The sequence below is a fragment of the Kogia breviceps genome, chromosome 8 (genome assembly GCF_026419965.1).
Source record: "Kogia breviceps isolate mKogBre1 chromosome 8, mKogBre1 haplotype 1, whole genome shotgun sequence".
NCBI lineage: Eukaryota > Metazoa > Chordata > Mammalia > Artiodactyla > Physeteridae > Kogia > Kogia breviceps.
The window spans coordinates 90,686,024-90,700,809 of NC_081317.1; the positions used below are offsets into that span (position 1 = coordinate 90,686,024).

General features: G+C 51.5%; 1 protein-coding gene across 1 annotated transcript in view; it reads right to left on the bottom strand.

The window, feature by feature from the left end:
• Positions 1-14,786, bottom strand: part of SHB (SH2 domain containing adaptor protein B) — a 139,911-nt gene that overhangs the window by 78,746 nt on the left and 46,379 nt on the right. The window contains exon 2 of the mRNA XM_059073245.2: positions 11,661-11,781. Within this exon, the coding sequence (XP_058929228.1) occupies positions 11,661-11,781 (121 nt within the window). The remainder of the gene's footprint in view (positions 1-11,660; positions 11,782-14,786) is intronic.

Consider the following 14,786-nt stretch of genomic DNA (forward strand, 5'->3'; position numbering starts at 1 on the left):
AAAAACGCAAACCCGCTGTTAGTCAGCATCCTTCTCTCACGCGGCCAGGCACGGACCCTGCAGGGAGAGGGGGCTTGGAATTCGGCACAGTTCCAGGTAGCCTCCATGACTCAGCTTTCTCATCTGCAAAATGGGAATAATGACACTGCTTCCTCCCAGAGCCTTAGGGAGATTCCCAGCATAATCTACAAAAGGGCCCTTTAAATACAGCCCTCAGTCATGGCTACACACTTCCAGAAAGCCAAGCTGAGTCTTAGTTAGAGGAGGGTACTAATTAATTAGTCAAATAATAGGGTGTGGGGCAAATCACTACATCTCCCTCTTCAGGCTTCTGGTGGGGCAGAAACTATGGCGGGCGGTCTGCTTGGGCAGCCCCTGCAAACCAGCTCCTCTCCCCTGGGGCCCTCCTCTGAACACATGAATGTAATGGTGCCACATCTGAACCCACTCAATCCCCCCCACAAGAACCTTCCTTCCCTTCTTTTTTTTTTTTTTTTTTTTTTTTTTTTTGCGGTACGCGGGCCTCTCACTGTTGTGGCCTCTCCCGTTGCGGAGCACAGGCTCAGCGGCCATGGCTCACGGGCCCAGCCGCTCCGCGGCATGTGGGATCTTCCCGGACCGGGGCACGAACCCATATCCCCTGCATTGGCAGGCGGATTCTCAACCACTGCGCCACCAGGGAAGCCCTTCCTCCCCTTCTTGGATAGGAAAGTCCCCATCGGGTAACTGACACTCTCATCCTCTCACTCACTAGGGTTCCAGCTGCTCCCTCCCTCTCACCAACTGCACCCCAAGGCTGGCAAGCTCTTCCGCCCTACCCACCTGCTCCCACCTGCAGCACCCCTCAGCCACAGCCCTGGCTCCGGCCTCAGTCCCCTGGCCCAGATGACTGTCGTAGCCACAGAACCACAGAACCAGTCTCGCTGCCTCTTGTGCTCCTCTCTGCTCTAGTCCATCCTATCTATGCACCCAGGCGGCACAACGTCCTAAACAACTTCTTAACCTGCTCAGGATGGGTGGTGTCCCCCGCAACCTCCACGCTCTGCCCACACATGAGGCGTGCTGGTGGGTGGGCAGAGGATGCCAGAAACTTTGCTGCCAATTGACCTGAGTCTACTTTTGGACAGGCATTTCCATCAGTTTCTGTGCCTTCAGATCTTTTAATGTCTCTCTGGAATTCTAAAGGGCAAGAGACAGGGATGGGGAGGTGAGCTCCTCTATTTCACATTCCCGTTCCTTCATTTCCACCTTTGGGAGGATGCCCGTTTCTCTCACAGCTGCCAGGAGAGAGAGAGGAGTTAGGGGCTGCGTTCCTGGGGTCTGGGCTCTCACCCCTGTGAGGCTGGTGCTAGCCCACAGGATGGTGCTTGCTGCTCTGGGAATATCCATGACAACCCCCAGAGTCTGTGCTCCTGCACTGAGGCCAAGAAGAGAGAGGAACAGGGCAGGCAGCCACTGGGCCAAAGCTGTGCCCCTCAAACCCCAAAGACAGCACTGAGACCATCCTACCTCCTGAAGGTGGTCAGGGCTCTGGGGACAAGCCTCCAATCTGCGCTTGACTTTGAGAAAGCCCTTGAGCTGAAGTGACCAGAGGCTGCAGAGTGTCTGGGATACAGACCTCTCAGTACCAGAGTTCCCAGAAATGAGTTTACGGGAATCACAGTTATGTAACGCTCCCCTTTGATCCTGTACCCACGGTGAAAGCTTCACAAGAACAGGGACTCTGCTTTGTTCACTGCTCAACCCCCAGAGCACAGAACAGTGCCAACACACAGTGGACTCTTGCAAACACCCATCCAACGAACACATGCGTCGCACTTTGCTCCCTGACTAGGGCCCTGTGACTTCAGACAACTGTGTCCTGGCAAATGGAAAAAGTTGCTTATAGCAAGTAGTTGTTTACTGTTTGCTTCCTTTTCGTTCATTTATTCTCCACATAGACTTGTATTCCTGGGGTCATTCATTCAACTGGTAAATATGTACTGGGCCCAGAGGAGACATGAGGATGGGTAAGACCCAGTCCTCTCCTTCAAGAAGTTCTCGGCCAGGGAGGGAACAGAGAGAGGAGGCACACCAGAGACCTCAGGTAGCCCACCAGCATGGAGACCAAACTGATCTCCAAGACGGAGCAAGGCACCAAGGGTCTTCTGCCTGACTCCCACCCAACTCCCACCCAGAGAACAAGCCAGCTCCTTCTCTGCCTTTCCGCCCATTTAGCAACTGGTTAAACTCAGACTTTCCAGATCTGGCATTTTCCAGAGGAGGATGGGATGTCTCTGGGCTCCCGAGGGGGCCCCCCAGCACATCTGTCTACCAGCCCTGGGTCCCTGGAATTAATTAATAGCCTCATGAATTCAAAAACTATTTACTGAGCCCCTACTTTGTGCCACATACTACTTTAGCTACTGAGGCTACATCAGGAACAAAGCAGACATTTCTGCCCCTGTGAAACCCACATCTTAGTGGCAGACAGACTATAAACAGATAAAGTGTGAGTAAAATATATAGTATGCTAAATAGTAAGCAGAGTTAAGGAACAAAACCAAGCAGAGAAGGGGGGTGAGAAGTGTTGGGGATGAGTTGAAATGTAAGTTAAGTGGCCAGGTAAGGCCTTGATGGGAAGGCAACTTTGGGTCAAGACGTCAAGTGTGGCTCTGCTCAATACCCCCTCTCAGCAGAGCCCACACTGGTCTTCAGGACCCCTAACACCCCTTCCTCTGTTCTCTTTCTAGTATCACTCTGCTTGGGCTGTTTTCTACTACAGACATCCGTGTTTGTCTGGGTCCTTGTCAACCTTCCCTATGCGCCAGGGGGCACCTGGAGGGCAGGGACCGAGGTCTGGCACACAGCAGGAATGCTGTCAATGACTGTCAGCTTTCCGTGGCCTGTCCCAGTCCTGTCGCAACTTTCCTGAAAAGCTGAACAAGCTCAGTGTCAAGGGTCAAAAGGGCAAGGGGCATGTGGGGTGAGAGAATAGGAAGCAACTGCCAGTGTGGGCTCACTGGTCACCATGGGAACTTGGGCTTCCTGCTGTCTTCCTCGGCAGCTTCCCCTCACACTGGGCCTCCCTGGGTCTGGAGCTCAGCAGGTGAAGCACCGCTGGGCGTGTGTGTGAGCTGTGCTGTTTCTCAAGAACAGGAAAGTCATCGTGTGACTAATACAAAATCTATTTACACTTGATTATCTCCTTCCTGTCCAGTAGGTAAGTCATTCTGGTAAATGATAGACCAGCCAGGGACCTATGCACAGTCCATGACTGAGCCTTCTATCTGTCAGGCAGGAGTGGGCAAGGGCAGGTTTCCAAACATTTCAAAACCAGACCAGGAGCCCTATGTTAGAAGTCAGCAGACCCGCTCTGTGGCTTGCTGCTGTGTGACTCTGGCCAGCTTGTACCCTTCTCTGGGCCTCAAGTGGAAAGAGGATGCAAGACAGAAAGACTGCTCTTCAAGGACAGCTCCAGCCTGACATCCCCCAGCCGGCAGAGAGCTGTGACCCCCAGGACAGGCTGAAGCCTGAGGCGACTTGGAGAGCAGGCAGGCCAGGGAGGAGCTCGGGGCCTGCAGAGGGTGAGGGGAATGAAGGGTGTGGAGACTGTTCGGGTAGCAGGGCGGCAGAGCAGGCCAGGTGAGGAAGAGAGGCTAGTGCATGGACATTCTCTGAGCAGAGTCCACGGGCACTGTGGAGCTGGAAGGGCCTGCGCTCAGGGCCCGGACAGAAAGGCCCTCTACTTTCCTGCCATCAAAAGGACAGGAAAACAGTGCTGCCTCAAACTATTATATATAGAATGGATAAACAACAAGGTCCTACTGTATAGCACGGGGAATTATATTCAATATCTTGTGATAAGTCATAATGGAAAAGAATATTTTAAAAAGAATGTATATATGTATAACTGAATCACTTTACTGTACAGTGGAAATTAACACGTTGTAAATCAACTATGCTTCAATTTAAAAAAAAAAAAAAAAAAACAATGTTGCCTTGAGCCAGGAGGGCAGAGTTGACAGTGAACATGCAAGGAAGGCAGAAATCTCAGGTAGGGTGGCTGGAGGTGACCTCTCTGATGGCCAGTCAAGACTCAAGAGGGCCCATTCTCTGAGAAGCATTTGCAGGTCTTTGCGGCTTTTATTCTGGGATTCAAGAATAGCAGCTCCAGGAAAGCCTCTGGATGCTGGCTCTTCAGAGGGTGCAGACCTGCAGCTCCCAGCCCTGTCTGTCCTGAGAGCAGAGGGCAGCATGCACGCTCCTGGGATGGTGCCAGGGCCAGCTCTTCCTCACAACCTGGCAAGACCTGGGCTGGTGCCAAGTGGAAGTGGGTGGGGGGTGGAGTGGGGGAAGGTGCAGTCCTGACCAGGGCAGCTGGAGAAGCTCAATGTGACCACAGAAGCGGGGAACCTAAGTGCTTATAAAGATCCTCATGGAGCCCAGGAAAGAAGGCAGAATCTGATTTTTCAGATGAGGGAACTGAGGCCCAGAGAGGGGAAGCAACCTGCCTCAGGTCACACAGCAGACCAGGGCAGAGCCAGGGCTAGAATCCACATTTCCTGCCTCCTTCCTCCTGAAACAGGCCACCACTGGAATACAAAGACTTGAATGTGGTGCACAACCACCATTCTCTTGGAAGGAAAGCATGTTGCTGCTAGAATAGGCTATGCCAGAGGAAGAGAAGATAAAAATGGATGCCTCCACCCCCTGCCTTAAAAATCGGGTGACTGGCTTTACCTGGAGCGTGCCTGTAAGCACATGGAGTTTAAAAGGGCAGAAGGCAAGTCTTAAGCAAGGAAAATGGCCATGCCAGGGCAGTGGGGCTGTGTGTGAAATGGCTTTCTTTTAATTTCCTCTTATTGTGCTATAAAGTTGATTTAATAATAAAAACATGCTAAGGACTTTTTAATGCGTAATTGCTTACATATTAAAATTTATATGAAAATGCTTTCAATTAATACTTATATGATTCATCTTGTGAGATGACACTTTGAACAATTTTATATAGGACAGGGAGGGGGTGGGGGAGTGAGAGTCACACCTAAAAATGAGGCCTAAGTAACTTTAAAATTCCCAGTTATTTCTGCAGACCCTCTGGGAGTCCAGGACGGATGTGATAGTGTTTCAGCTGAAGGCAAGGGCTCCAGATGGCGCTGCTTTTCCTGGTTTTACTGTTTACTTAAACTTTCTGAGACTCAGTATTCTCCTCTGTAAAATGGGGATGCTAGTAGTACCTATACCTCACAGGCTCCTTGGGAGGATTAAATGAGCTAATCGTGGAAAGTGTTTGGAGCAGTGCCTGGCAGAGAGGAAAGCCCTCTGAAAAAACAAACTACCACCGTCCTTGTCACCACCACCACCTTGGGTACCTCTGAGAATTCCTGGGGCTGAGGGCCTGGGGAAGAAGGATCCCAGGTGAGTAATATTCTGCACCTTTAGGCTAACTAGGGCCTCATGATACAATCTGACTTTACAAGCTTTTGCCCCATGTGCTTCTCCTATCAGGATCCTATCAAAAGCCTCATCTCCTGCCACTCCTCTCCAGCAGTGAATTCCCACACCTCCATGCCTTTGCTCAAGCTCTTCCCTCCGCCTGGTTGCCAGGCCCACCTCCCACCCCACTTGGATGGCCCAAACTAGAAGCTGTGGTCTCTCCTCTGAACTCCTGGAGATTCACCTGCTCACCTCTGTGCACCAGCCAGCCACCCAGGTCCATGCCTGTCTCCCTGCTTCATGGATATTACTGCTAAAGGCAGGGGCACTATTTGCCCAGGTTACACGGTCCAGATTCCAACATAGCAGGGCTTAGCAAGGGCTCCAGGGTACCAAGGGTACCGCAGAGGGGCTGGGGACCACCTGCTCTGGTGTCCTGCCACCCACCTCCAAGTGGGCAGGGGCCCCTACAGGGACTGGCCAGAGAATTCAACAGCACAGAAAACCACGTAAAGAACCAAACAGGCCCTCTGCCCCCCAATATCAATAATCTCAAGCACATGGACAAAGTTTGTTCCTCCACCCAAGACTCACATCAGTGTTTTGTGCCCTATTTTACAAAGCAGCCCCCAGCAAGCTAAGCATCCTGACACACACAGTCACCCAAGTCAGCCTGACTCAGAGCCCAGCACCCTGGACTTCTCTGGCAGTCCAGTGGTTAAGACTCCGAGCTTCCAATGCAGGGGGTACCGGTTTGATCCCTGGTCGGGGAACTGAGATCCTACATGCCGTGTGGTCTGGCCAAAAAAAAAAAAAAAAAAAAGAGCCCAGCACCGCACCCTTCCCACCACATCAGCAGGTCTCTGTGCTACAGGGGCCCTCAAGCCCCAGGATCAAGTCTCAGGGAAGAAGGAAAGAATGGGCTGCTAAGCAGGGATCTGGAGAGAGGTGGCCTACCTATCAGCTCAGTGGGAGGTTTGGCCTAGGGACACCAATTACATAGACAAGGGAGCAGAAAGGAAACCAAGAGGTGGTGTGATATTTCCTCTTCAATTCACACATGGAAAAGGCCAAAACCAGAATGTGACCTCAAAAGGCCAAAACCAGAATCTGACCTCAAGAGATGGGCCAAGAAAGACGAAAAGCGGAAACAGGACTGCACAGCTGGCATGAGTCAGGCTAGCACTGAGAAAGGAAGCTGCCAGCCCTAACCAGATCCTCTCCTATTCAGAGTTGGTCTCAGGTGCTCCCTTCGTGGGGTTGATCCTGGGTGTCTAATGATGGGGGAGGACACAGTGAATCATGACATCTCGGAGCTCAGGATTGACACAGACCTCAGGGGTAGCTTGAACCAATCACACATCTGAGACTTAACTACCTTCATATCATCTCCCAGTGCTGGTTGTCTTGCCTCTGCTTGGATGCCTCTAGGGATGGGCAACTCAGTGCCTCACAAGACAGCTTCACATTTAATCAGTGTGTTAAAAAAAAAAATCTCGGGCTTCCCTGGTGGTGCAGTGGTTGAGAATCTGCCTGCTAATGCAGGGGATACGGGTTTGAGCCCTGGTCTGGGAAGATCCCACATGCCGCGGAGCAACTAGGCCCGTGAGCCACAACTACTGAGCCTGTGCGTCTGGAGCCTGTGCTCCGCAACGAGAGGCCTGCGCACCGCAATGAAGAGTGACCGCCGCTTGCCACAACTAGAGAAAGCCCTCGCACAGAAACGAAGACCCAACATGGCAAAAATAAATTAATTAATGAACTCCTAGCCACAACATCTTCTTTAAAAATAAATCTCAAAAGGATCATGACTTTTTTGAGTCTCAGTTTTCCTACCTATAAAAAGGAAAGCTTGGACTGGGTCACTAGCTTTCCAACTGGGTTCCATAGAGCCCTAGGGTGTTAAGGAAATCTCTCCAGAGCTGCTGCTGAGGTGAGAGAGGTGATGGGGCCAGAAAATGAGGCCCAGGCATACATGGGTTCTGAGGTGCCATGGAGAGCTGAGCCTCCCGTTTGGATCCAGAACCTAATTCCTGTGGTTGACACAAAGGGGAGTCTGTGGGAGAGGGTAAGTTAAGGCAGACAGAGAGAAGGGGGTAAGAGGAGCCCCTAAAAAAACAGGCATGCTTCTCCATGCCCTCCATCCTAGCTACAGCCAATGGGCTGGGCCGAGTTCTCTGTTCACAAAATCACACCTCCCACAAGCTCCCCACCACCTGCTGCATGGTGCCAAGGACACAGAGGACAAAACCTTACCACTTAATCACAGGCCACGTCGGCCATGCTGGGGAATCTGAATATCAAGCTCCAGGGCTGGACGGGCGCTGGAGAGAAGTCCTGTGTAGCAGTTAAACAGGGCCTTGGCAGACAGCCCCCCAACTGACTACCTGGCTGTGTTGCCTTGGACTAGTTACTTAGTCCCTCTGTGCCTCAGTTTATTGGTAAAATGGGCACCTACACTTCAAAGAGTGACACTGAAGATCCAATGAGAATTCACACCAAGTGCTGTAAACAAGTACGAGAGAACTTAGCAGCGGCCTCCACTGCTGCTGCTGTTATTATTGACCCATCATTCCTTAAACAGGGAAAAACAGAGGCACAGAATGTGCTGCACAGGGTCAAACAGCCAGTTCACAGTCAAAAGCAGCTAGAAGTACTACTGACTGCCCACTCCAAGGCTACTGCTTCTCAGGGGGAAACTGAGGTCCAGGGGTCACTTAGGTGACAAGTGGCCATCCCAGATCTGCTTGACTCCAGTCTGGTCTCCTTTCAAACCAGTACCGAGAGCACGCCATCTCAGGCAGAGAAGCCATGCTCTTCCTGGCAGCATTATTTGTTTTTTTTTTTTTTTTTTTTTTTTTTGGCCACAAGGCTTGTGGGATCTTTTTTCCCCAACCAGGGATTGAACCTGGCCCTCGACAGTGACAGCATGGAGTCCTAACCACTGGAATTCCCCTGGCAGCATTAGTCTTATGTACCAAAGATGCCTGCCTCATTACTAGAAGCTACATGTACTCATACACATAAATGTTACAGCATCAAAAAAAAAAAGGTCACCCCAAAAGGCTGAATATAACTTGTTCTGTGCCACACCCCCTGCTCCACTGTCGTCCCTAGCACCAACCTCCGTCACCTCCCCCTCCCCTGGGAGCTTCGTGGCAGCTCAGTGAGCTACTTCCTGGAACATTTATGTGGTGCTGGCTAACCCAGCCCCCATCCCTGCCATCAGTCACTGCGGTGATGGTGATGTTACACACAAAGAATTCCAAGTCAAAGAGAGCTGCTGCAAGGTCATTACACCCAGAAAACGTCCTGTTTAATCACGTATTTCCTTAAAAACAAAAATGGGTAAATTGGGGCATAATCTCCAAGGTAGGAAGAAAGCACAGAGCAGCAAAGAGAAGGATGCTTCTTTGGAGACAGAATGCCTGAGATCCTAACAGATTTCCAGTGAACCCACACTGCCCTGCCTTGGACCTGGCCCCCGTGGGTGTGCCTCATTAAAAAGTCAAAGTCTCACAGGAGAATTCCACCCAGTTAATCAGCTCCTTACTGCTGGGGTCCATGGCAGCACCCAGGAGGGGCCCAGCTCCACTCCAAAGATGCTGAGCAGTGGCGGACCCTCCCCAAAGTCCCAGCAGATGTTCCCACCCATCCCCTTCAGCCCCCTGCCCCCATGTTCCAAAGATGCAGGTCTGGGCCTCTCCCTTCTGCTGGTGTGACCCCAGGGAAGTGACTTGTCCTCAGTCTCCCTCACCTGTGAAATGAGACAACACCTCCTTTGCAGGGACACAGTGAGGTTTAAAGAGTGTGTATGTCAAGGGGCCCAGTATGGAGCCTGGGACCTGGCAGAGGCTTCCAGCCTCAACAGCTCCTGCCATTTCCTCATGCCCGGATATCTGGGCATTAAACTCAACATTACACCTCCTTCAGCACTCAACCCCAAAGGCTGCCCTGCTGAGCACAGGCCATACTGGCCAGTCCGCCTCCAACTTACTATGTGTCCTCAGGCAAGTCCCTCTCCCTCCTAGCCTCAGTCTCCCCATCTGTAAAATAAGGCTGTTGGGTCTGGATGACCTCAAAGATCCTTTGCTGCCCTGACGTCTGAATGTGCCAGTGTCCCAAAGTTACTCCTGGACCCACCACTCCTTTAACCCAGGCCAAGGCCCACTGAGTGCAAGACTAGTGGAAGCTACAGGGAGGCGCAGGGCCACGGCTGCCACCACTGGCCCTGAGGGCTGAGCTGGGCTCGGGGCTGCTTCTCTGAGCCTGATGGGGGTGCTGGCACGTGGGTGGAGGTGATGGGGCGTGATGGCGGGAGTGGGTGTTCCTACAGGCCTGAGGTGAAGACTCTACCAGCAGATCTGCTTTCCTGAGTTGCTGGAAGAGAACAGGCTACTTCCCACCTTGGGACCCCGGCCCCAAACACATGCTCAGCTCTTGGGCTCTTGCCGCCCATGGAGGCCGCTTTGCCAGGAGAGACTAGAAAGATGGGAACGGCCACAAGAGGTGGCCCTCCAGCAGGCTGGCCGAAGTCCCTCTGGTCAATTGCTTCCTGTCTCAGCCCTTCACAAAGTGGCCACATGTTCTGGAGGCCACATTGGTGGCCAAAGAATTGCTTTTCATGAGCAGGAAGAGCATGAGGCAGAGTCCTGGAAGCAGGGCCTTGACTCACACCCAGATTCTTCAGCAATTATCCTACAGGGTCTCTGCAGCCCGAGAACTAACGTTCAACGCGGGCCCAGAATGTGCTAAGTGCTCAGTAACTGTTTCTTCCCTTCCTCCTCCTTCTTCTTTTTTAAAAAATATTTTATTGGGGGCTTCCCTGGTGGCTCAGTGGTTGAGAGTCCGCCTGCCAATGCAGGGGATGCGGGTTCATGCCCCGGTCCGGGAAGATCCCACATGCCGTGGAGCGGCTGGGCCCGTGAGCCATGGCCTCTGAACCTGCGCGTCCAGAGCCTGTGCTCCTCAACAGGAGACGCCACAACAGTGACAGGCCCGCATACCGCAAAAAATATATACATATATATATATATATTTTTTTAATTTAATTTAATTTTATTTTTTGTCTGGTCCACATGCTGGATCTTAGTTCCCCAACCGGGGATCAAACCCATGCCCCCTGTAGTGGAAGCACAGAGTCTTAACCACTGGACCACCAGGGAAGTCCCTCCCTTCTTCCTTCTAATTCAGAAGGAATCAAGAGAAAGTGCTCAAAGACATGAACACAAATAAACAATAACAGAGTCACAGAAGGAGGCACCTGAATCCCAAATCCCAAGACACACAGGGCACCAACTCACTAGGCCTCAAAATTTGGCGGGGTGCGGGGTGGGGGGGCAGTGTGGTGGCTACCTGCCCGCGCTCTGCAACACGTGGTGTCTCTGCTCATATCACTGTCCTGTGCAGGGTCAGAGGGGGCCAACCCACACAGCTGCTCTTCTGTGCCTGGACAGTCCTCCTGAGCCAGGAGGACGTTCATGGGGGGTTTCTCCTCTGCCCGTGATCTCCCTACCATCCGCCCATGCCTGGGGTCTGTTGAGATGGCTGATATCTGATAACTGCGCATTCTTTAAAGATGCTCCAAGTATTACCCTGGCAAAAAGAGACCCCCAGGATACTACATGCCTGGCCACATTCTCCTGGGCCCTACACCATTGCTCTGACAGGTTTTATCATCAAGGGCCAATAGGAAAACAGCCAAAGGAGGAAAGTCTCTGTGTTTCCTTGTAAACCTGCCACGTAGACCATGGCTCTTTAAGCTGCTTCCAGCCCTAAAACAAAGATTTTCTTGTATGGGGCCAGGGATAATTCTGTCCCTAATGATCTAGTCTGCCCCCTTCTACTAGGTAATAAAAGCAAGGTGACCCAGCCTGTTTCTTTTATTGCCCTGGCTGCTAGGAAGTTCCAAGCTAAGTTTTCCATCTCAAGTGCTGTATCTTTCTTTAATCCGAAATTTCTAAGAGAACTTTCCCCCCCTCTTCCCCATGTACTTCTTAGCCCCTATCTTGGTTAACTGTACTTGGAACCCTGGTATCTGGACTGTCACTGTGCCCTGCCAGTTTCTTCCTGAGGTCAGTGAAACACAAACAGATAAACTGTGGTAAAGATTCAACACGGCACTGCCCCCCAACCACCACCTTGAAAGTACACACCTTCACCTCTGGAGGCTGGCGGGTGACCACAGGACCCTTCTGCCTCCCTGATGAGTTGCAAGTCTCTGTGCCAAGGGCTCTGCTTACCTGTCATGATCCTCTGTGCCTCGTAGGGCTCCATGTAGCCAGCACTCTCCCCCTTTCCTGCTTTGCTTTTGAGATCATTCTTGGCATCAAAGGGATCTGAGTAGTCATCAGCGATGGTCACCTGGAAGGAAGATGGCAAGCGTGTGAGTCCACCTGTGGCTGTCTACTTCACTTCTGTTCACAGCCAGGCTTTGCTCCAACAAATATAAACTGAGCCTGTGCCAGATGAGCAAAGAATAGGAGGTAGAGACAGGAATCTGAGCTGGTGCCCACCCTCAGGGAACTCTGATTCTTGCAGGGGTGACAAGGGACCCAGGCTGCAATGCTCCATCGTAAGGGAGGGGCCTGAGCCTGCATATGTAGGGTGGCTGCTCCGGGCACAGTGAAGTGAGAACAGAAGGGCATCTCGGTACAGAAGCACAGAGGCAAGAACTTGGAAGGTGTCTTTGGGGAATGTGACTTGCTCGATTTAATGGAATGGAAATGGAGGAAAGTTGGAAATCAGCTCGCAGAGAGCCTAGAAATGCTGACATGCTCCTGGTGCTGGCTGAGGCACAGAAGAGCTTGCCTAGAGATAATTATGTCCAGCGTTCCATTTTCCCCAAATCTGGAACACAACCATCCCTTGGGTAACCAGGCAACAATTTGGTGAGATCAATGCTCTGCAAAGATGACTGAGGCCCCAGACAGGCCCAGTGGAAACACCAAAGCAGCTCAGGGATGAATGGATAGACTGCCAAGGCCAGAGAGGGCCTTGGAAGCAACACATCAGAAGACCCTTCCATAACAGATGGGGAAACTGAGGTCCAGAGAGGGTACCTTGGCTGGACCCTCTGCCTCCCAGAGCCCTTCCTGGACCCCTCACTTGTCTGTATTCCAGAAAACAGCAAAGTTCCACAACAAACAGAGCAGTCACCTGGGGCTAGGCAGTGGGGACAGCAGGGGAGTCCCCTAAGAGTGTGAGAATCTGAGTTTTGAACACTTCAAAGTTCCACATTTTCCCTGGAGAAGGGTAAAAATTCTCCATTGGAGGCTAAGAGTAAACACAGCAACTTTTCCTCCCATTTCTGACTACCTAACCTTCAGGAGGGGCACCCTCACCAGAGGGGACATGACAGGAACCCGCCAAACCCGTTCCCTTTCAATGCACACTTGCTCCACCACAAACTCACTGTGACTTCTGCCCCTTTGGTCACACATCTGGCAAAGGGCAAGTCCTCAGCCTCCCAGCCAGGGCCACCCAGCTGCCTCTCTCGGGAGGGGGTAGGTTAGCTTTTCTCTCAACCCTTGGGGTTTCATGAATTGTTATTTAAATTATGGGGTTAATTAGAAACCACAGGAGCCTCCACTCTCTCCCAGATCCTGGAATGTAAAGCATTTGAGCGGCCTGTAAACCTAGGGGAAGGGAAAACCCCCCTTTGTCTGCCGGGTAATGGCAGTTTGTGGCAGCAACCCTTGCAGCAGGAGCGAGTGACCTCCAGCTGCTGGGAATGTGATGCCTGCAGCCCTGTCACTGGCGTGTGGCTGGGAGGGCCGACGGGAGGCATAGCACATAGCAGTCACTGCTACCCTAAGAAGAGCAGGCTTATCAATGGAAGATCCAAGGCTGGAGCGCCCGCAGTCTGAGCATGTGCAGCCCTGCTGCCACCGCTCCACTGTGGCCATGGGTCAGGCTCCAGGGCCAGCAGGGGAGCTTCCAGATGCTGACACTGTAATCGTGGCCTTTCTGGAGATTCACTGAGCTCAAATGACACCAGGCAGGGAGAGATGGGGGAGAGAGAGCGCTAGGGCCTGCCATGTCTTTCATAGGACATTTCTACTCTACCACTTGCAGAACACATTAGGGAGAAAATTAGACAAGTGAACCACTGTCATACAGAACAGCTCAGATGCCAGTCCGGTGTATGTAGGGTTTTGGGTCTCAGAGTTCAAGGGGCCTGAAGTCCAAAGGAGAAAATGATGAACCTGCTGTGGATGACATCTAATCTCGTTTCTCTCATCCAGGCCTTCCTTACTGTCTCTTTTCAGCATGGACACCCTCCATCTATTCTGCAATGAAGAAGGGAGCAAATATTTCCCCAAGAAAACAAAATCACTTGAGGGGATTAGCTAGGGAGGGTGCTGGGCTGCACTCTCTCCCCGTAATCTAGAAATCAACATTCCAGCTCCTTCCGGAAGTGTTCTATGATTTGCAAACACAGAGGCTAGCAGGATGTAAACCAAATCTTTGTTCGCCCTGGGATGAGAGCTCTGGGAGGCCTTCGGTTCAGCAGGCGCTATCTGTATTTTCTAATTAAAATGAGATCTGAGCGTGGGCTGTCACGGGGCCCTCCGGCTGCCTGCCCTGTTTACTTCCGTTTCAATAAGAATTTACAAATCCTAAAACCAGGAAAAGCTCTTGGTCTCTGCTGACATATGGTTCCAGTTATACCTGCTGACAGTTGAAAATCCTTCCGTTTAAAAAAAAAAAAGTTTAGAATTCTGTTAGTTTAAGAAGCAAATCAGAAGGTTCCTAAAATGTATATTTAATCAATTTCCTTTCAAACTTCAAAGTGAGGTTGGTAGAGGGGAGGGAATGTGAGGTTTGAGCAACGTGAAACTCAGCAAACAATCACTGAGCTCTCTGACCTTTCACAAAATCATGTCCCGGTTTTTGGAGTAAAAATTTAACCAGGTGTTAGGAGAGTTGAGTGGGGAGTTTAACCAGAGTGCCGTGCAACGTGCCACAGGCCTCAGGTGCAAGCACTGGGTAGTGTGACCCAGGGACACTGTAAGTCAGGATGGCCAGGCACGGGGCTTGAGTGAAGGCTGTTGATTTTCTGAGTTAAAAGAAAGGAAGCGAGGTTGCCCAGGGGTGGGCTTGGATTCCTTGGGGGGTTGCTTTTGCTTTGCTTTAAAATGCCCCAGTTAGCAGACAAGTCTCTTAAATCTAATTAAACAATTCAAGCAAAAGGGAGCCAGCCGGGACTCCTCCACAGGTCAGGCCACTTGGGCACATGAGAAGCCTTCCTTGATTTTGATCTTGGTTTGGCAAAGACCCAACATGGCACTGAACCCTTCAGATGGCTTGCCTTCACAGGGTAAGCGCAGAGCTGAGGAGGAACCCAGGCCACTGGTCCCACCATT